We start from the raw sequence: 22,072 nt of genomic DNA, 5'->3' as shown, positions 1-22,072 counted from the left end.
TCTTCTGCATAGTCTCTCTCATTCTATTTGGAAAGAAATACAATAGAGAACAGCAGAGTATATTGTTGTATATGCTTGTTCCTGAAATATGTTGTGTACTAATTGTGTTCAGTACTGAAATAAAGTGGAAAAATTCATGAAAGTTTGCTTTATTTAAAGCACATTCTGCTGTGACAGCGTGAACGCAATCTCAAAAGATGGGGACAGGACACATACGTTGGGTTCTTGATTAAAGTCAGGATGACATACTGAATGGAACTGATCTGCCAAGGTCTTCACTGGGATTCCTCAGGCAATTCTTCTGCACTACTGGATATGAAAGGATCAATCCCAGCAAGAGAGAGATCAGGTCTCATGCAGGTGGTTGGGGCATCACCAAGCTCAAAATACTTCAAGGACTGGTACACTTTGGGTCCTCTGTGGCTTGGCAGCTTGGTGGTGTGCTTGAAAATTTCATGCCTTAGGCTGGAAGCAAGAAGGACAGCAAGTGCAATTTGCTGCCTAGAATTTCATGTGGAATGAGGTATTTCTCTGGGGGAGGGGGAACTAAAAGGAATTTAGACTCACCGCTTCCCAGGCTCCAATGGGTAGGAGAGACTGTTAATCTCTTCCTCAATGTCCCTGTCGGTGATGGTGAGTGGATGATATCGCAGCTTGCTGTGTGCATCAGCCTGAAGCTGCATTTCAAGTGAATGAGGTAATGGTCTACCTGCCAGAGCACCTTAACTGCAACAAGCAACAAATTAGAAAAATGAAATGAGGTACTAACATTTAGGTCATCTTCCCTGGCCTTTGTCCTGGTGTCCAGGCTGTACTTTTCCAACACTGGATGAGTAGGCATGCTTAAGGAGTCAATCAGGATCTCATACGGGACTGCAGGATGCTTCCATGAGGCTGGTGTATGGACACTCCAGCTTTCAGACTGCCCAAATGTCCCTGCAGAAGAAAAACAATCGCAATAAACAGATTTGTGGTCTTCGTTTTTCATCTTCATAATTTTGTATCATAACTGGCAGTTTTATCAAAAGAAACTATTTTTACCAGTTACAGATCTGTTTATATATGCTGAAACATCTTGGGTTCATTATGTGGCTCAATCATACTACAGCAGGGCCTCTTTGAGGACTTGGATCAGCAACGTTCGGGTAGCAGGTATGACAGTGACTTGACGGTCCATGTCCCTCCTGCTGTATCTACCAATTTTATATTTCAAATCTTTTAGTGTTTATAGTTGCTACCTCAAGAAGGAAAATAAAAGTACACATCCAATTGAGTTAAGTGGGTCAGTGGTTTATGGCCATAATAAAATTAACAAATATATCCCTTCATTCTAAATGTATTATATTATAAAAATGTTCATTAAAATGATACATGTGGGCATAAGCACAATTTCATAAAAGCCTTTAATCCTCCATGTCCATTTGCATAATACATATTTATAACACAAATATTTAAAATATAAGGTCAATCAGGAAATAATTATAGTTTTGCCAAATGTAATTCCTGTTAATTTTTTGTTAACTGTCCTGAGCTGCAGCAAAGTACACAGGCAAGCAATGGAAATATTCAGACTCTCCTTCTGAAAATTCTAAGTGCCTTTTCAGTGGGTAATAATGAGATTTTCAGCACACCGCATACTGCTATGAAGGCCATTTCACCCTTCCCAAGTGCTACAACTCTTGTTGAACCACAGTTCTGTCTCCCTCGCTATTCTGACTCACTCTAAGTCGCTGGACTTTTCAGCATCCTGCACGGTTGCAGCTCAAATGGTTATGAACTACAATAAATGACGTGCATGAGCCGAGTCAGCAGAGGGCAAATAAGCAGATATTCAAGCTTATTTTGTAGTATGCATCGCATCTGATTGAACTAGAATTAATCAGCAGAGACATAAATGCAAAGACATAAATACAAACATACTGTAGATATAAATATATAATTTACATTTTTTTACTTTTCATAGTCCTTTGTTTAAAACCACAAATATCATATGATTAATATGAAATCTGTGATTTTAAACAAAATGTAATGCCTATAAAAAGTAAAAATTTTAAATTATGTATTTATATCTCTACCTGTATTTCTGTGTTTATATGTATGTACTTGAGTTTCATATTAAAGGTATGACATCTGTGGGTTTACATGAATCTAAGTATTTGCTAAAGCAACTGTTATGAAATGTATGGAACATCCCCAGGCAATTTAATGTATTGAATTATAACTGCTTTTTCAGCACTTATTAAGGAAGTAGCATGTTTAATGTCTCACATCTTAGAATTTAAGTTGTCATATACAAATATAAATCACTGCTGCAGGGACTGCGTGTGCAAAGCAGCAAACTTAATTGGAATCAAACTTCAATTAAAATCATTTCAGCCTAAAGGAAAGTACAGCTGAAATGTACAGAAATCACCACTCTATGGTACGAGTATTAAAAAAGCTGCCAGCTTCAGGTAATCTATCCATGATGAGGAATTTTAAAAGCCCCTCACTGCAGTGCAGCTTGTCACATACCTCATGCTGGTTCGCACCAAAGGGTTGCGTATTTCACAGCGGGTGCCAGGGCAAACTTGCTGACGTATTGAACAGTTTGCTTTGTAAATGTCACCCACACTATTAAACCATGGATACTGAGTTCCCCATTTTGGTGGCTTTCTATGCATCACTTGCTGAGTTTGTCTGGAGGGTGAACTCATTCCTGTTTCTGCACCATGCCACCTCAGTTGTTCTTCTTATCTCATAAAGGGAAGGCAAGAAAAATAACTGTCCAGAACTATTAAATTAACTCATGCAATAATGGATAATTTGCATTAAGATTTAGAAGCAAAAAAAAAAACTATCCTTAGCATTTTTAAGGACATTATCACCCAGCAGGTGTTCTGTACATGTGTGAGTCCAGAGGTAACTCGTTAAACAGAATTATGGAATCTCTTTCAGTTAAGGCACATAGAGGGTACAGCTCTTCACTCGCTGTAAAATTCCATTTAAACCTGCTAAGAGTGACATTAAGGCCAGACGATATACCTATGAACTCCCCATGAATGCTCCACAGGCGAACCGTGCAGTCAGTGGAGGCTGTGAGCAACACCCGGTCAGAGTCGACAGCCTGCAAGCTTTGCAAAAGGGAAAGGAGAGTGAAATGAGGGGAAACCTATCAACCATATGACAGTTCATCAAAACAGTCCTGTTGCTGGAGGTCTATAGACAGGAAAAACCAAATATGCAGAGCCACCTACAATATATTAGCATAATGAACTGATCTGATTAATTCAGGCTTTGAATCAACAAACAAACAAAAACAAGACCATGATTTTACTGTTGACCTCAATCAGGTCATGCAGTCCTTACCTTGTGATGGTGCTGATATGTGCGCGCCAGTAGTTAACCACTAGATAAGACAAACAGTTTATCAGGCTTATGTGTTGGCTTCTGTACATACAGTATAATACATTATTTAATGTCTGTGTGTGTTTTTGGAAATTAAAAGCTTTAAACTGACTTGGCAGGTCAGACACACTCACTTTTAGGTCCCTTATCTTCTGGCTCTGGCCCAAGCGCATATGCCTTAATATCAAAAACGTAGATGTAGCCAACTTCATCTGCCACGTAGAGCAGAGTGTCCTCTCTTGCTGCAACCAGTTTTGTAACCTTGCGTTTCATTTTGGACTAAAATAAAAACAAATTGCTGTGTACCATCATTTACTTTTAGATTTTCCTCCAATATGGCTTCCCACTAACAAGTCTCCCATACAATTGGTCATCACACAAGTTCACTGCCCTGGGTTCAACACATACCGCTTCAAAGCTTGCCAAGAACTTCCCTCCAGTTTGGATGTTCCAAAAATTGAGGTAACCTTTATTTTGGAATGGAACAGAGATAAGTTAGTACTCTGAGATGAATGATCACAATGGAGTTTGTCATCAATCACAACTCAATATATTGAGAAGCAAGGTGTACAATACAGCTGGGACTGACCTCTGTGGCCAGAGGACACCAGACAAGCAGCAGTCGTGTGTTTGACATTCATTGTTCGACTCCGTAGGAATATGATGCTCAATACACTTCGATCGACATCTGTGTAAAGGAAAAAAACCTTGGCTTGTCACAGCGAAGTCCTGTTGTGAACTCTAAATGCTACAGCAACTATAGAAAACAGAGGTCCTAAGCTGGGTAGTTAACTCCTTAAATTTGGGGGTTGATGTGTATGGCTCATGTGCCAGTGAGGACCATGTTAGAGAATCTCTGCAACAGAACATCCAACCCCACATGCAATCATTTTGAGTAACTGGTAATCTAAATATGAATACAGAGATGTGGGTCAAATCAGACAGGGCAGCTGGGAGCGTGGTGGTTGAAGGTTCAATTCCCACCTCCAGCTGTAGTACCCTTGAGCAAGGTACTTACCCAAAATTGCTTGAGTAAAAAAAAATTTACTCCTCTTTATATGTGTGTAAACAGTTGTAAGTACCTTAATTTAAGTTGCTTTGGAGAAAAGCATCAGATAAATGAATAAATGTAAATCTGGCAAACATGGCATGAGGTGGAGTTCACCTTGGACAGGACACCAGACCATGACAGAGCACACTGTTATACACAGGAGGGTGAACATGGGAAGTATTATGAGGAAAGCAATGTGAATAAACACATATAGATATGAAATTACACTCAGAGACGAGACAGCTGTTCTTTCTCATGCACCACAGCAGTTGGCATTTGAAACCCACCTCACGCGGTTAGGATAGTGTGGGGCTTAGCGTGCCCATTATAAGCTACTTTATCTGCACTTAGTACACAGGCAAACATATTAAGAGCTTGTGAATTTATCATCCCCTTAATGACAGGCTGCTACTATTCTGTCTGCTTGAAAAATCACCAAAAAACTCAATTTCACCTTTCTCTGGAAAAGAAGTCCATGGTTTAGTGTAATGTATTTAAGCATTATAGTGCTATATGTTTATGTGTAAAGCTTTATAATGATAAAGTTTGCTCTTCAGCTAGCACATTTATTTATTAAACTGATATGATTTAAAATGCTTCTGAACCTGTGTTCCAGTAATATATGTCCACACATAAACACAAACAGGGGACCATGGTGGTGTGGCAGGTTTGGCTGCTGACCACTGTGTGGTGGGTCTGGGGTTTAAGGCCTGCTTGGGGTACCTTGCAACAGACTGGTATCCTCCTGTCCACGGTGTGTCCCCTCCCCCTTCGGCCTTGTGCCCTGTGTTGCTGGGTTAGACTCTGGTGTGCTGCAACCCCGCTCGGGACAAGCAATTGCTGATGATGGACGTAGATAAAGACATGCACACATACAACAACATCCACACAATCATATGTATGTACAACACCATGTCACACATAATCACATGCAAACCCAATAACACATACACTGCTGCTTGAAATTATGTGAACCCTGCAGGGATGGTCATAATTCTTGTATGGAATATTAAAATACTCTTGTAACCTGAATAAATGATTATGATTTACACACCTGATTCAATTTTCCTACTTGGTTTAATCAATGTAACTTGGGGTTCACTTATTTTTGCACCTGCACTTAATCAGTTTTTCAACTACATGCATGAGTTCCTCTAAAGCAACATATGGAATTGATCATTACACACCTATTATGCCAGATGCAAAAGACTGCTTCTCATGAAATAACCATTTTGTGGTAAAACTAAGGAGAAAAAGGGGCATGCACACGAAGACATAGTTCAAAGAAGATGCAGTCGTGTACTCAGGGACAGAATGGTCCAGTACCTTGGTCCGGAGGGAGCGGGGTGAGGAAACGGCACTGTAAGTGTCCAGAAACCAAATTCCACACAATGACTTCTCCATCATGGCTGCCACTGGCTAACAGCGAAGGTGGACACTCTGCAACACAGAGGATGTCATCTTGGTGGCCATGCCTCTGGAAAAAAGCAAAGGCAGAGACAGAGTAGTAACACAGGAACCTGGAGATGAGATCTGGCTTCTGGAGGACATCTTCTGCCAAAGGTTCTTACCAGGTCATCTGGCCATGGGGGCTGTGGGTTCTGGATGTGGTGGAGGTCATCGTCTGGAGAATCCTTCCCAGCACAGAATGAAGACATTTATTTTCACCACTCTCTCCATATTTGTAATTCCATTGGTTGATGGGGGACAATGATGATGAAAATTATCTTGTATTACAAACTTCATGCTTTTCTGTGTGATCATGTAGGTAAAAAAAAAAAAAAAACTGAAGCAAGAATGTGGTATAAAATTACCTTTTTCCAGTGACTTTCTCTTTTTCCAGGGAGTTTAATCACTAAATGTTAGAGTAGAGCCTCATTTTTCATGAAATATTCAAACCTGAAGAACCAATTTTTTTCCCTCATAAACAGCAAGTTAGATGTAACAAAAAAACTAACATTACACCTTGGTTTTTCCATGAGAACAACCTGAGATGTGCCTCTGTGCTCAGTGAGCTGTGCTGCCCGCGAATGCAGTCACTGACTCACTCTGCCAGTTCAGGCCTCCTGATCTCATGTGAGGGCCTAAAGTTTGTTTCATTTAGTAGGGATGAGGTGGTTTGCATTTAGCCTCTTGAACCATGATGTTATTGTGCATCTACTGAGGAAATTAAACGTATAATTTACACTGGAAATAATGTCCAGTAAAATAGTGGTTCAGCACAAACTGCACTTTGATCTCAAAGTGTCTAAATGTGAATCTCTCTGTTGTCAAGTCTTTATCCTTGAGACTGTAAATCACTTTGGAGAAATCTGTGCAAAGTAAATATACAGGCTCCAGCTGTTACGAATGGTTGAGTTACAAAACTTTCAAAGTTACATACATTTCCCAGTTAATTTATTTTCATTTGTATTTTCTGCATTTTCTTCATTTTCAAAATTTGTCTGCTATGCAGTGAAAACACCTTGATCTCTACACATAATCATTAACTGGCAATAAAACACATCCAGACAGAAAAGAACTGTGAAACAATTTTGATTCAGCTCACTTCCACAGTGTTTACAGCTTGTGTCTTGTGTTTGCCATTGCCAGTGATCAGTAACAAGATGATGGATGTTGCATATGTTTATGGGGAGTATTTTTATTTTCACACACACACATTTTCAGAACCGCTTGTCCCATACAGGGTCACGGGGAACCGGAGCCTACCCGGCAACACAGGGCGTAAGGCCGGAGGGGGAGGGGACACACCCAGGACGGGACGCCAGTCCGTCACAAGGAACCCCAAGCGGGACTCGAACCCCAGACCCACTGGAGAGCAGGACCGTGGTTCAACCCACTGCGCCACCGCACCCCCCTATATTTTTATTTTCAGTCATTTGAAATTAATTTAATTTGAAAGCCACATAATAACAGACTGACTGGTCATTCTAGACATTTAATTTAAATATAATTTGAAGATAATGAAATATAATAAGTGTAACACTGAGATAGGCTGGTGTCTTGTACAGGATGTATCAGTGCTTTGATTTGGACAAGTGATCATTGGCAATTGATTGTGGTGAAGTGTTAGAGTATTTTTTAACAGTTTTATTTGAATTTTTTACAGAACCAAACCCATGAAATAACTGAGGGACATCTGTACGGTACACGATTTACAGACTGTGACTTTGGAGTTACAGACAAATGAAGTCAGATGTCTAGTACGAAATGTTTTTGTAAATTGAGGAGCCAATGTAAGTGTAAATGTAAATATACATAGCAGGTCAGTAAATCCTCCTTAGAATTAAGACCTTTCCCAACACAATGAAGGATGGTTTCTCAGGAAAACAAAAAAATCACTAAAATGAGAATTAGGACGTGCCTCAATACATTATTACATGCCTTCTGATTCTTACTGACCATGGGAATTGCAGCTGACTGTTTCCACACAAGGTCACATTAATATGGTTTCAGGAGTTTTAAAAATTCTGGAACTGAATAAAGTTCTTTTAAGTCTCGAATCTGATTAAAAATGTATTGCATTTGACTGAACACTTCTCCTCTGGCCTGAGAATAGTAGACTGCATCTAAAAAACTCCAATAGTGATGATAAGGAGTTAAAAGATTTGGTAACCAGGGCAACATCCAAGGACTCTCACACTTCCCGTGTTTTTGTAAAGGAGGAGGGCAGGCAAGCAGAAATAAGAAGGTGATTTTTCATTATTATTACTTTCTCCTGCTCCTTCCTTTATAAACTGCCCCTCTCCTGAGCTATAGCCCCATAAGAATTTGAATAGGACACGGTGAACAGTGGAGGGCCTTTTTAAATTCATATTTTGCTGACCAGGGGTTGAAAAATGATGAAAATTAGAATGACTTGTCAGCAAAAGAAACAAATAAAATATTGGAAAAGTGAAACTGGGCAAGTTGTCTATCTGTGCTTTCATGAGAGACCAACCAGGCAGGAAAATGTCTTATTTACTGGTTCCTTGCCTCCCCACGCGATAGTACTCACAATGTAGACATTGACTCTTCGGCCCCACCCAACGGACACCACGTATCTGCCGAGAAAAAAGTAGGAAAGGGGTGACCCCTCAGGCAGAACCACAGCATCCAGTATACGGCTCCCTTGCGACCAATGCCTTCAGAAAGGTATCACTCACGACTTCCTGTTGACTGTCAGGTAGGTGCAGTCACATACTTCATCATCCTCACCCTCTGGAGAAAAGAAATATAAACCAAATGTCAACAAAGCAAATAGTATCGCACAACCAATCTGGCGTCACAAAGACTGCAAAACAGTCATTTGATCTCACAAGGAAAATCACATTTTAATCACATTCTTAGAACGATATGGCTGCGAACCTGTCACATTAATGACTGAAGGCCACATCTGCTCACTAGTATGTGTCTGGCAGTGTACTTTCTCAGAATTATACAACACTGCATAAAATGGCTCACCTTTCTTGAATATCTTTAGACAATGGCCATTGTTAAAATTCCAGACTTTCAGGCATCCATCCCTTCCTCCAGTAACAAGTCTGTTTGACAGAACAAGATATAGCATATATTAATATAACAAATTATAAATCCTTATTCTCATGATGTTTGAATGACATATCTATTAATTTCCAAATAAAACCAACCTCCTTCCCTTGGGGTCAATGGTCATACAGGCAACAGCAGATAATCCATGAGCACCCCCAAACTCAAAAACTTGCATTCCTGTATCAATGTCCCACACTTTCACTACCTGAAAGAGATCAGACTACATTATGTAGACTTGCTGGTCCATTTCTGGAAGACATAATTTTGTGGTCTGCTGAGAATTGAACAGCTCTTTAAAAATAACTCGCACAACGTGAGGATGGTAATTAAAAGGAAAAAATTGTTTCTCAAGAGATCAGTCTTTTAATATCTGCTTGGTGCTTCAAGCAGGTTGGCAAGTTGATTTCCATCCACAGGAAAACTGGTGGCACATCACCATCTATCCCTGGCATGAGGAGGGAAGTGGGTGCTACTCACAGATCCCTCGCTGCCGCTGACAACCTGACGGAACACTTCACTGTACCTGCAGCACAGTACTGGTTCCCGGTGGGACACAACCAGGCGACTGGGGAGGAGTGGCCTGCCCAAGGTAAGGAGACCACAGCAGAAAGGAGCAGCATCAAGAAGAAGATTAGGGTACAAAGGAGGTCACATAACCAGGGAAAAGAGAAATAAAAAATAAAAGAGAAACAATGAAGTGAAAATCTGGAGAAATTAGAAGTAAAGCTCTTCCTAATGCTACAAAATCATAGGTGAAGTATGCAGGCAAGATCATAACAGACCCTTCCCACCAACGACGTAACATCTTCTAAACCCTCCATTCTGGGAAGCTGTACAGGCCAATTAGGACTCAAGAAGAAGTCTGAAAAATAGCCTTTTTCCCCTCAAGCAGTGTCCCTTATCAACCTCTGAGGTGCACATTATAATCCATATCACACTTAGTGGACATTAAGATTCTGTTGGTGTCCTGCTCCTACCCTAACAGAATACAGTCAACACTTTGCAATGGTAATATAGTATATACAGAATAAACCTACTACATCAGTTTAGATCTAGTCCAGCTTCTATTGCGACTTCTCATACATCATAGATATGCTCACATACCCCTGTAAATAAATGCAGCATTTTTTTCCATAGTATTTATTGTATTTTCTTCAGACTTTGCTGCTTTATACACTTTTATTTCAGTGTTGTGCAATGTTGGTAATGTCTGTTCTTTTGTGTTAAATGTCACTGAACAAGAACCCAACACTTCAGATTCCTTCTAAAGTACTTGCTACTCACTCTTAGCCAGAAAAAAAATCACACACCATCTGAAACCGCTTGTCCCATGCAGGGTTGTGGGGAGCCGGAGCCTAACCCGGCAGCACAGGGCGTAAGGCTAGAGGGGGAGGGGACGCCAGTCCATCGCAGGGTACCCCAAGCAAGACTTGAACCCCAGACTCACTGGAGAGCAGGACCCAGTCAAACCCACTGCGCCACCACGCCCCCGCAAAAAAAAAAATGTGTTGTTTTATTTTATTTTGAAAAATTCCAGTTTTTTCCAAGCAGGTGGTATTAAGTTATGGTGGCAGGTCTATCCCAGGAGCTGATTCTCCCCAAATGTGATCAGAGTGGCTTGGTGTTAACAAAAGACTCACCGTGTCTGAAGGGAGAGCCGAGCCATGGAGTCTGTGCCAACATAGAGGGATCTGATTGACTGGACATACATACAAGCAGTCAGGTCCCCCCGGAGCAGGCTCGCTTTGGGGTGTGCAGTGAACATGCACCGCTGGTCGTGGATGTCCCAGATCTGAAATTTATATTGTAATAATTATATAAATCAGTGCTACAAGAGGAAAAGGGACATATAAAATACAAAATCACAGAGGACTCCTCGATGGTCTCACCTTGACGGTGTTGTCCATTGAGACAGAGAAGATGCGGCTGTCCTCTGGGGGGATGCACAGGTAGAAGATGGGAGCACTGTGGCCTTTCAGGATACCTGTGGGCTTGCTGTCATGAACCAAGAGCCTCACTCTAAATAATAGATCTCCAGCAGTGATATGCAGTCCTTTTGCACCCTGCTATGTCTCTTCTTTCTTTCCTCTAAAACATGGGTCCTGACCTTGTTCTCCTTGCTGCTCAGAGCTCCTCCACTGCTTCTTCAACTTTCAGTTGATCCTGACTCTAGTGTTGACATTGTTTAACTGCAGGCATAGCCTGATATATAGGTGCTTAATAGAATGTAATCAGGGAAGTAACTGGACAAAGAACAACAACACTACATAGTCCAAGGTAATAAAACCCATCAATCTAAATACACACACACACACACACACACATTTTCTAAACCGCTTGTCCCATACGGGGTCGCGGGGAACCGGAGCCTAACCCGGTAACACAGGGCGTAAGGCCAGAAGGGGAGGGGACACACCCAGGACGGGACGCCAGTCCGTCGCAAAGCACCCCAAGCGGGACTCGAACCCCAGACCCACCGGAGAGCAGGACTGTGGTCCAACCCACTGCGCCACTGCGCCCCCGCTCCCCCGCGCCCCCACTCAATGTAAATAACTCTAAACAATTTCTGTACCCTCAGAGACAACGGCTCTCAGGAGGTTGAACTGGTTCAGTCACCCATAATCCTACCCTCAGTCTAACTTCTAAAATGGTAAGAACAGGAAAAATTAAGTTGGAGTGTGGGGATTAACATGTACTTTTACCATAGGAACCAGGGCTTTAACAGCTTACCTGGGCATATACGGGTTCCACATGCGTATCAACCTGTCCAACCCCCCAGTGATAAGGAGTCGGTGCTTGTGGCTGAAGTCAAAGGTCTTCACACCTTTGTAGATGGAGAACACGGTATGGTCCCAGGCTATCCTTTGCTGGGGGATGCCTGGGCTGGGACCTGCTTTCTTGGTCTTACCCTCCCAGGTCTTCCGCTCCTTCAAGTTGCTCATCGGTATCATGCATCCTTATGGATATGAATAGAAAAAGCTCTGTGCAGTTTTTCCACTGATAAATGACTCATCTGACATCCCCCAAACCCCACTGACTGTCTGTTCCACCTCAGCATGTTATTCAAATCTGATTAGCTAGAATTTTATTACTGAGAGTTTTCTGACAGATACCTCTGCTCACATTAAATATGCCAGATAAATTGCAGTTTCCCCGTGCCTTTGAGGCCTTAGTGCTGAGTGGAGGCATGGGGACAGACCTTGTTTCTGCGCTTTAAGGTTTAATGAGCAAAAAAAAGCCAGATGATAATTGCCTCATTTCCAAGCCATTGCAGTTTGGTATGAGTGATCATACCAGTGTTGCAAGCAGCCTCGGTCCCTTCAACACTCTTTTCTAAAGGATTTTTTTTTGTGGCCAAAGAAGAGGGGTGGCGGTGGGGGTGCTTGAAGCAAAGGCTACACATAAGGGGAGCAGCTGGACTTACCTATCACCAGGGCAGTATGCTCATGGCTGGAAGTGGATATAATAGCATGAATGCTTTTGAAGTACTTCACCTGTAATGGATTTGAAATAGCTTAATAATCGAAGCTTTGGTGAAATAAAATTGTGGAAAATGCTTCAAAACTCAACAAAAGCACTGTAATTGCAAAATTTGTTATGAATGAGTGGTACAAAACAAATATCATTTGATAAATGACTGATGATTTTATGTGGCAGGATGTTTCAGGCAGACACAAAGGTAAGGGTTGCTTGCTGACACCTTAATACCTTTAAGTTTGGCACATATTGAGTTGTGGAAATGCCGATTCCATTATGCATAGCAATGTTTGCCATAGATAGCATGTGCCAGGGTATATCAACAGAGAGTCACCTCATTCACCCAGTCCTCATGGACCTTCCACTGGATGAGTTTCACAGCGGGAGATAAGAGCGCCTGGTCAAGGGCCACGCTGGGCATCTTCTCTACTTTTGGTAACTTCTTCCATGTTCTAAAAAATTTAGAAGAAAAAGCACACTTGAAAAACTTGTGAACCTCGGTTTCATGTGCAAACATGAACTGTTTTAATGTCGCTGTGGTCTTTCTCTGGCTTCCAGAGCATTGCTGAAAGCAGTTTGAGTTTCTTTACTTGTTGCGTAGAAGAACCCATCATTGCAGAAGTCAAAACCTGGCTTGTGCATGAGATCTAGTTTTATTTAGTAAAGCCATACAGATGAAACCCAGGAAATGGCTATTTACCTCAGAGTCTCCCCAACAAGGGTCATTATCATAATATTCACACAGCCCTGGAAAGCAAAAAATAAGACCACAATCAATCTAGCGAGTGGTGTTAAATACCACTGCCATTCAAACTGAATGAGGAGTGATGAAGAGGTATTTACCAGGGCATCTCCAAACAGGATCACGCATTCATCGTGGCCAGTGTAGCTACGGCAGATGGAACAGTAGGGACATCACCATGTGACACTCCCACATGTTGTACTTTAGGTTTAAAAAGTGTGACAAACTGTGTGTGTGCTGGTGCTCACCAGTAGTCCATTGTCAGAGGCACAGTCTCCAGGGCGCTCACCTGGCAGTAAGGCTCCAGGGAAGAAATTTCATAGAGCTGGATCTCACGGTCCCTGGATAAAAGAAAAAAAAAACAGACTGAAAAAAATTGGGATGCAGTGTGACAGTGAATTATGTATGGTCATCTACCAGAGAGCATAATGTTCCCTGAATGACTTCAGTGTGACACATTGCATCTATCCAACCTTTCAGGTCATGACTAATCTAATCCAGCACTATAGCAGACTACCTTTTCAGGTGCCCATCTATAGGTTGGTTGTTCTGAAGTTTGTTACCCAGTTCCGACGATCAGCTTGTTGTACTGTGGCATTATGACAAAATCAGTCGCCCATTTTGACTTCTGATTCACTGGTCTTTCTTGCTGTACATGAAAAAACGTGCTGTGTCAAAAACATTTCTTACAGATTTCAAAAACCAAATTACATTCATCAGTGTTTGATGTATACACGTCACAGTGTGACCACTTTCAAACTTATTTGAATGGAGAAAAATAACGATTCTTATTTGAATAATGTGTGCAATAACTGGCTACAGAGGTTGCACAGACCAATAAGATAAACATGGCAAAGGGAATGCATGGGCATGTTGTTTGTATGGGAACTTACAAACACCACCTTGCTCTTCCTTATCTGGAGTTCAGGGCTCCAGTAGCTGACCTCCCCGTTCTCCCGGATTGTGATCACAGTACTATCTTGGTTGCAGAGAATCCTGAGAACTGGCTGACTGTGAGACATGGTCACAACAGAGGCAGGAAGGGTGAAGGCCAAGCTCTTACTGCGGGAAAGGGACTCGTCCTTCTCTGTATATTCCAGCTGCATGAAGGTGCAGAACTGGTCCTGTGGAGGATGAGTTACTAGCCTTCAGTAAAAGTCACTGTACAAAAAACCCTAATCTAACATCAAATGTGAAGAACCGTCACATCCTCACAAGCCTTAAGTGAAGATGTTATTTAATTGATTAACTATAAGCAGCTGAAAGGTAACATGCCTACTGAAATTTTGGTCCTGGAGGGATTCATGGATTCTCTGTTCTTAATTTGTCCATCTATCCATCCATTTTCCTCGCCACTTGTCCTTCTAGGGTCACGGTGGCAATAGGGAGAGCAGAGAAGCCCAGAGATCCCTGTCCCTCGCAACTTTCTCTAGCTCAACTAGCAATCCCCAGCCACTCCCAGGCCAACTGGGAGATATAATCTTTCCAGCTGGTCCTGGGCCAACCACGGGGCCTCATCCCAGTTGGCCGAGGCTGGTATACCTCCAAAGGGAGGCACCCAGGGGGCATCAAACCGCCCCAACTGGGTCCCCTCAATGCAGAGGAGTAGCAGCTCTACTCTGAGCTCCTCTCGGATGGCCGGGCTCCTCACCCTGTCACGGATACATTTACATTTATTCATTTAGCTGACACTTTTCTCCAAAATGACTTACAATGTTAAGGTCATAATTATTACCTGCTTATAATCATTTACACAACTGCATAACTTAAGGTAAGTACTACAGCCAGAGGTGAAGACCAAACCTGCAACTTTGTGGTCCAAAGGCAGTAGCATTAACCACTATGCTACCAGCTACCCCAGTATAAGTAAGAGCTCATGGAGACTGAGTCCCACCACCCCGCGGAGAAAACTCATTTCAGCTGCTTGTATCCATGATCTTATTCTTTTGGTCATTAACCAGAGTTCATGACCATAGGTGAGGGTAGGGATGTAGACTGACCTGTAAATAGAGAGCTTTGCCTTATGACTCAGCTCCCCCTTCACCACTACAGTCCGGTACAGCGACTGCATTACTACTGCCGCTGCTCCCAGTCTGCAGCCAATCTCACGTTCCCTTCTCCCCTCACTTGTGAATAAGACCCCAAGATACTTAAACTCCTCTTCCAATTTTCTCCCCTTACTTGAAGGGGGCATGCTATTGTTTTCCATGAGAGAATCATGGACTCAGACGTGGAGGTGCTGATCCTCATACCAGCCACTTCACACTCGGCTGCAAACCGTCCAGTGCATGCTGGAGGCATCCATATGATGGTGCCAAAAGGACAAAATCATCTGCAAAAAGCAGAGCCATTACCTTCCAGCCCCCACATAGAAAGCCCTCCTGACCTCGGCTGTGCCTTGATATCCTGTCCATGAAAACCACAAACAGGAGTGGGGACAAAGCCTAACCTTGGTGGAGTCGAACACCCACACTAAATGGGCTTGACTTAATGCCAAGTATACAGACAAAGCTCTCACTCCATGTGTACAGAGACCAAGTGGCCCACAGTAGTGGCCCCGGCACCCTATACTCCCAAAGCACCTCCCACAGAATTTCTCAGAGAACATGGTCGTAGGCCTTCCCCAAGTCCATAAAACACATGTAGACTGGATTAACAAACTCCCATGCCCCCTGAATTACATTTACATTTATTCATTTAGCAGACGCTTTTGTCCAACGCAACGTATATCTCAGCAAAAGTACAATTCATGCGTTACATTAAGAGAAAGAGACATGGCTGCAGACATGTAACTCTCAAGTAAACCTAGTTTGTTAATTATCTGTGAAAGGGTAAAAAGCTAGTCCACTGTTCCACGGCTAAGACGGAATCCGCATTGTTCCTCTTCAATCTGAGGTTCAACTATCGGCCGGAGCCTCCTTTCCAACACCCTGGCATACACTTTCCCAGGGAGGCTGAGAAGTGTGATACCCCGATAGTTGGCACATACTCTCCAGTCCCCTTTCTTAAAGGTAGAGACCACCACCTCAGTTTGCCAATCCAAAGGCACTGTCCCCGAGGTCCATGCAACGTTGCAGAGGCGTGTCAGCCATGACAGCCCCACAACATCCAGGGCCTTAAGCAGTTAGGCGAATCTCGTCCACCCCTGGTGCTTTGCCACTGTGGAGTTTCCCAACTACCTCAGTGACTTCCACCAGGGCTCTGATACCCTGGAAGCCTCTGGCCCTGACTCATGTAAGGGAGGCATATCTCTCGGGTTTAGGAGTTCCTCAAAGTGCTCCTTCCACCTCCCGACAATGTCCTCATTTGAGGTAAGAGTTTCTCCATCTTTGCTAAGCACAGTTTGAGCGAAGCTCCTATGACCCCTCCTGAGCCGCTGGATGGCTCTCCAGAACCACTTTGAGGCCAACCGAATGTCATTTTCCATAGCCTCTCCAAACTCCTCCCATGCTCCGGATTTTTCTTCTGCAACCGCAGCCGTTACCTGCTGGTACCTATCTGCTGAGTCAGGAGTCCCCAGAGCCAACCAGGCTCTACAGGCCTCCTTTTTCAGCTTGACGGCTTCCCTCACCACCGGTATCCACCAACGGGTTCTTGGGTTGCTGCCATGACTGGCACCCACAAGCTTTTGGCCACAGGTAGGTCTAGCTGCTTCCCCAATGGAGGTTTTGAACAGTGACCTCTCAGACTCCATGTTCCCAACCTCCTCCAGGACATGGGAGAAGTTATCATGGAGGTGGGAGTTAAAATCATTCCGGACAGGGTCCTCTGACAGTCGTTCCCAGCACACACTATGCGCTTGGGTCTACCGGGTCTGTCTGTCAGTTTTCCTTGCCATCTGATCTAGCTCACCACCAGATGGTGATTGGTTGACAGCTCAGCACCTCTCTTCACCCAGTGAAAGCACACAAAACAGTCAAAGTTTTTCTCTCTGCAACCTTAAGTTGCATGTCCACCAGGACAAACTCTAGCAGTATGGCAGACAGCTGGGGGCTTGTGAGTATCCCCACAACTGCCCGGCGCCTCTCACCCTGTGCAACTCCTGAGTAGGAGAGAGACCACCCCCCTATCAAGGAGTTTGGTTCCAGAGCCAACTGTAAGTGGAGCTGAGCCCAACAATATCTAGTTGGTATCTCTCAACCTACCACACCAGTTTCGGCTCCTTCCCCCCAGTGAGGTGACATTCCACGTGCCAAGAGCCAGTTTCTGCTGCGAGGGTCCATGACGCCATGCACCATCCTGTCCCCTCTTGTTGCCTGAAAGGCATTGCACTCAACCCCATGTTGGACCTTGCGGGTGGTGAGCCCACATGACCCCCCCACATTGCCTTTTCAGGCAGAGCCTGGCGGAGTTATGTGGGCTGCCCGGCCACCAGGTGCTCGCCCAGGAACACTACCCCTAGGCCTGGTTCCAGGGGTAGGTCCCAGTGACCCTATTCTGGGAAGGGTACACGTTGTACTCTTTATCTCTTTGATGGGGATTTTTGGATTGTGTTAGTCTAGACCTTCACTCCAGACCTGTTTGCCTTGGGAGACCATACCAGGAGCATACTGCTCTCAATGAAATATCTCTGAAGATCCCCAGATCACGCAAGCCCTTCTGCCACGACAAGGCCCCAATCCAGGAAGGGTGTTCTTAATTTGTGATATTTATTATACTATTAAAGTCCTGTTCGTTTGTTGAACCTGGAAAATGAATTAATGTCAGATCAAGATGTTGGGAAGTGTAAAAAGAAGCTAAAGCAGCTGAATCGAACCTGCATCTGGCATTCTAGTGGAAGGAAAAGGCCTTCAGATGGGATAAATGATAAATTCTTACCCATTTGATTTGTCCATTTCCTAAGTAATCGATCTTCATGAAGAGCTCCTGAATCTGGTCATTGTACTTCATTCAGAAGATGCAAGAGAGCAGAAGGACTTGATAATTTTCAGAACTACTTCAAATACTCAGAGAGAAGAAATATGAACAAGTCCTTGAAAAAACTTGGTGCTTAGTGGCTGAATGTAGTCAGGATTTAAAAAGAAGCATCTCTAGGTAATAAATGCATTTTGCACCAGATTAAATCCAAAAACACATTTTTTAGTAGTCAATAAAGATCAATTATTCCAGCAGCTAAGGAGGGAAATAAGATCAGGAAGATTCAACGCTAGGGTATTAAAAACTACAATGTAACCTTCAAGGAACTGCAAGACTGGGTTAGGGCACTAAATACTAATTTAGCCTGTACCTGCTGAATCATTTTTTGCTGTAAGAATGCAGTCCTGGAGAGTTATGTGTAGCAACTGAATAAGTGTAGTCTTATAGATATCAGACTTACACAATCCTAACTTCCCATCCGATCATACATATTCTAACAAGCATCTTACACCATGTAATCCCAAGCAATTCTTGACGATCCGCTTGAAATTTGTCACGTCCAGAGATTTTCTACCATCATTTTCAAGTTCCTGTAACAAAGAAAAACAGGATTCCTAGTAAAAGGCTGAGCAGATATAGCTCTGGGGATTTTTAAATGCGATACTAGCTCAACAAATGAAGATTCAAAAATCAGTAGAATTCTAAAACAAACATATTACTGGCCACAACTTGCACGCATGCATTCTCTGCAGATCTTTATCATGCAGAATGATTACATTTGAATGTTTACATTTGTGAATTAAACAGTCAGCCTCATAGTTACTTACCTCAAAAGCCATCTTGAGGTTCGTTAGGTTCTCTAGAGATACTTTCTGTTCAATCTGTTTAAATGGCAAAACATATGTGTTTTCATTACATGCCCCTGAAGGTCAACCATGCATCAGCAAAACATTAAAAAGCATTTAAAAGATATAGTTCAAGTGGCCCACAGTCAAGTGCCTCACCTTAAATTCAAGTACTTATTTTGGAAGAATAATAGATCTCCCCCTTGTGTCCATCTTTGTAACTGAAACATCTACATAAAATGTTTCAAAACCACTGAAAATCCAGGCAATTTATGACAGATGCAGGTTTCTAAGGCTTAGTAAAGTTTAAATCTTAATGACTGGCAGCAAACCAAATAGACATTTAAATTCTAGAACAGTCCTGTGAGAAACAACCAGAGCCATAACTTAGCTAACATAGCCAGAACCTTGTAAAAGAGAAACTCCATAATTTCCCAAAACTCATGCAGCTGTCCACTTACCAGCCAATTTTTTAATTCTGAAGGCTTAAAGAAGACATGGGCAGCAGTTAACAGAGGTCTGACAGAGCATAATTATTTTAAAACATGAACCCGAATGACTCCAGGAACATCGTTTGTATCTGATGATTCCTTTAGAGCATGAGTTCAGAACATTTTGAGGGGACACCTCTATCAAACATACACACACGGAGAATAATGACGAAATGTTTGGCTATGGTATGGCTATGGCTACCAGTTTCCTAGCAATTTTTACATTATCATTAATGGAATAAACTGGGAAGTTCATATAGTCAGAGCTGCTGAAGAGAATGGGTACCACCTCCCTTTACTGGACAGAGAAGTTAACCTTGTGACAGCTGTGGGCTCAGTAAAGTATAAAGAGTTGGTACCAACAGACCCATGCTGTCCCCTTTGTGCACTTTGATGGCTCATTTGGATCCAAATGAAGAATGAAGCAAAAGCTTCATAATGAATGCAAACATAATTTGCATTATCACTACAGTCAGGGAAGAGAATCAACGTTCCCATTGGAGTATTACATGCATTTTTATCCATGTAATTTTGCTCAGTTAATTTGGCTGAAATAGTGATTATAATGCAACAAAAACAGAATTAGTATGGGTTGTATTAGTTGTACGGGGGTGCGGTGGTGGAGTGGGTTGGACCACAGTCCTGCTCTCCGGTGGGTCTGGGGTTCGAGTCCTGCTGGGGGTGCCTTGCGGTGGACTGGCGTCCCGGTGTCCCGTCCTGGGTGTGTCCCCTCTGGCCTTACGCCCTGTGTTACCAGGTAGGCTCTGGTTCCCCACGACCCCGTATGGGACAAGCGGTTCTGAAAGTGTGTGTGTGTGTATTAGTGGTGTTCAGTGTGATCTTTCCCATTCTTAATGTTTAGCAGTGTTTCCTGTTTTAAGCATTGGTGGGGAGTTTGACAAGTATATATGTTCAGTTGTTTGTTCATTTAAAGTAAGCACCCCTAAGGTTTGTTTATACATTTATGCATCTGTGTTTGTGTGTCTATCTGCATGTCTACAGTACATAGTGGGGATTATGTATAATCTTCTGATACAGGCTGTAATTCCAATAACCTCTCCTCTGCCCCAGCCCAGTCTTTTAATTCAGAAAGGTCATCACTCCATTTCATTTTCAGTTTTTTTTAGAAAAGAATCTCAAACTTTTCTTTATAACCACTCACATTAATAAATTGTGTCCATTATTATCACTATTTTTCCTTTTAGAATATACTGTCAGCCTATGGCTTTGCCCTTTGTCCATAAACTTTCCCAAGGAATCATTTTACAACAAAGACTATAACACACACTAATATGATTTATAATTTATGATATTAATCATGAATGTGAAAAATCATTTAATTTTTTTCCCTAACTGACTAAGACCTGGTGTTGAAATTTACCTTCTGCTCATAGAGGCTACGCATGGAATCCATACTACAGTGTTGTCTGTCAGTCAATGAGGTAACATCACCAAGGTCAACTGAATGTGAGCGGTGGCCAAGCTTTAAGATTTCTCGCTCCAACCACTCAGGGTAGCATCCCTTGCCATCTGGATCTTGTGGCTGGAAGGTGGCTTGGCCATCAAGAGGCCCCTTCTTTCTTGGTGCATCTGGCCATGTGGGTGTTCCCCAAGGCTGCTGGTCATTCGCAACTCCACATCCCAGCTCATTCGAAATGCTATGAGAAACAAATTTCTTGTCTTGAAGGATCATTTGTAAACAAAAGAAATGGCAAGAAACTAAAACTAACTAAAATATAAATTAACTAGCAGCTACGTATGTACTTTTCCAGCACTGCCATGTGTCTCAAAATTCCAGATAAATTATGAAACTGTATCTATGATCAGGGTCTAAAACTGTCAATACCTCCCACCCTTCAGGTCCACTACAAACACCACTCAGACACAGGGATGTCACAAGGGGGATGTTACATCTTATTATATAATTACTTACATTATTCATCTAACTGACATTTTCCAAAACAACCCATTTAAACAACTGTTTACTTTGAAACATAGTCATGCAGAGTAAATACTTTGCTCAGTGGGATTTGAACATTGGTACAGTGAACCCAAAGGAAGGAGCTCCAACCACTGTGCTACCTAACTCAACTGGAACAATATCACTAGGGTGGAAATGTAGTCTAGTGCATTCATGGTTTTTTGTCCTTCGGATCTTGATTCAGGGCACCAATGCCAAATGTGTAATAACTGAACATAAATAGCCAATAGAACACAGAAAACAAGACTATTAGCAAAGCCATTTCCGAAGCCTAACCATGGATACAAATTTGTTTTAGAGGGCCCTACAAAATCAGGTTTGAAGTTCAGCTTATGGATCGATGCCTCATTTACAGCTCTCTATTGCACCACGGCACACCCCTGTATATTCCCTGACAACCGTAAACAGTTCTTGCGTGACAATGATTAAACAGGTGCAAAAACTCTATGGCAATAACCAAGAGCTTAGGAAACAGTCATTAACCCAATGGATAACGTCAGCAGTCATTTTATTACAGCTGAGTTTTTAGATATTGTGAAGTCTCTCAACCTCAATCTACCATTCATTTAATTGCACAGCCTGCACAAAAAGAAAGCAGGGGTAGTGAATGAAGCTGTAACATCACAGCAAAAAAGCACAATACCTGGGAACATTCTGAGTCTCAAGCTTGCCAGAAGCAGAGGTGGAGCGGTCCTTTTTCCCCAAATTCAT

General features: G+C 42.6%; 1 protein-coding gene across 1 annotated transcript; it reads right to left on the bottom strand.

Annotated features, from left to right (window-relative positions):
• Positions 1-275: 275 nt before the first annotated feature.
• Positions 276-22,072, bottom strand: wdr95 (WD40 repeat domain 95). Its single transcript, XM_029255522.1, has 31 exons — positions 22,005-22,072; positions 20,762-21,038; positions 19,351-19,374; positions 18,872-18,925; positions 18,533-18,634; positions 18,006-18,071; positions 14,081-14,311; positions 13,751-13,836; positions 13,436-13,528; positions 13,289-13,334; positions 13,146-13,192; positions 12,780-12,897; positions 12,393-12,462; positions 11,699-11,924; positions 10,858-10,963; positions 10,609-10,760; positions 9,446-9,548; positions 9,067-9,173; positions 8,882-8,961; positions 8,584-8,638; positions 8,436-8,481; positions 6,010-6,072; positions 5,750-5,915; positions 3,977-4,075; positions 3,796-3,854; positions 3,522-3,666; positions 3,349-3,388; positions 3,025-3,113; positions 770-936; positions 568-671; positions 276-465 (listed from the first exon to the last, which is right to left on the bottom strand). The coding sequence occupies exons 1-31, from the start codon at positions 22,070-22,072 to the stop codon at positions 276-278; spliced, it is 3,279 nt and encodes a 1,092-aa protein (XP_029111355.1).

Source organism: Scleropages formosus, chromosome 10, assembly GCF_900964775.1.
Source record: "Scleropages formosus chromosome 10, fSclFor1.1, whole genome shotgun sequence".
Classification (NCBI taxonomy): domain Eukaryota; kingdom Metazoa; phylum Chordata; class Actinopteri; order Osteoglossiformes; family Osteoglossidae; genus Scleropages; species Scleropages formosus.
The sequence above is the reverse complement of the archived record's forward strand: the minus strand, read 5'-3'. Positions and strand labels throughout refer to the sequence as shown.

What these genes read in the sequence shown, in the direction of transcription:
- wdr95 (XM_029255522.1), bottom strand. Translation starts at nt 22,072, where the DNA reads ATGAATTTGGGGAAAAAGGACCGCTCCACCTCTGCTTCTGGCAAGCTT. An exon ending in ACCTCAAGATGGCTTTTGAG is followed by an intron (nt 18,635 to 18,871) that starts GTAAGTAACTAT and finishes TCTTTGTTACAG; the next exon opens with GAACTTGAAAATGATGGTAG. An exon ending in CGGCTCTCCCTTCAGACACG is followed by an intron (nt 9,549 to 10,608) that starts GTGAGTCTTTTG and finishes TACCTTGGGCAG; the next exon opens with GCCACTCCTCCCCAGTCGCC.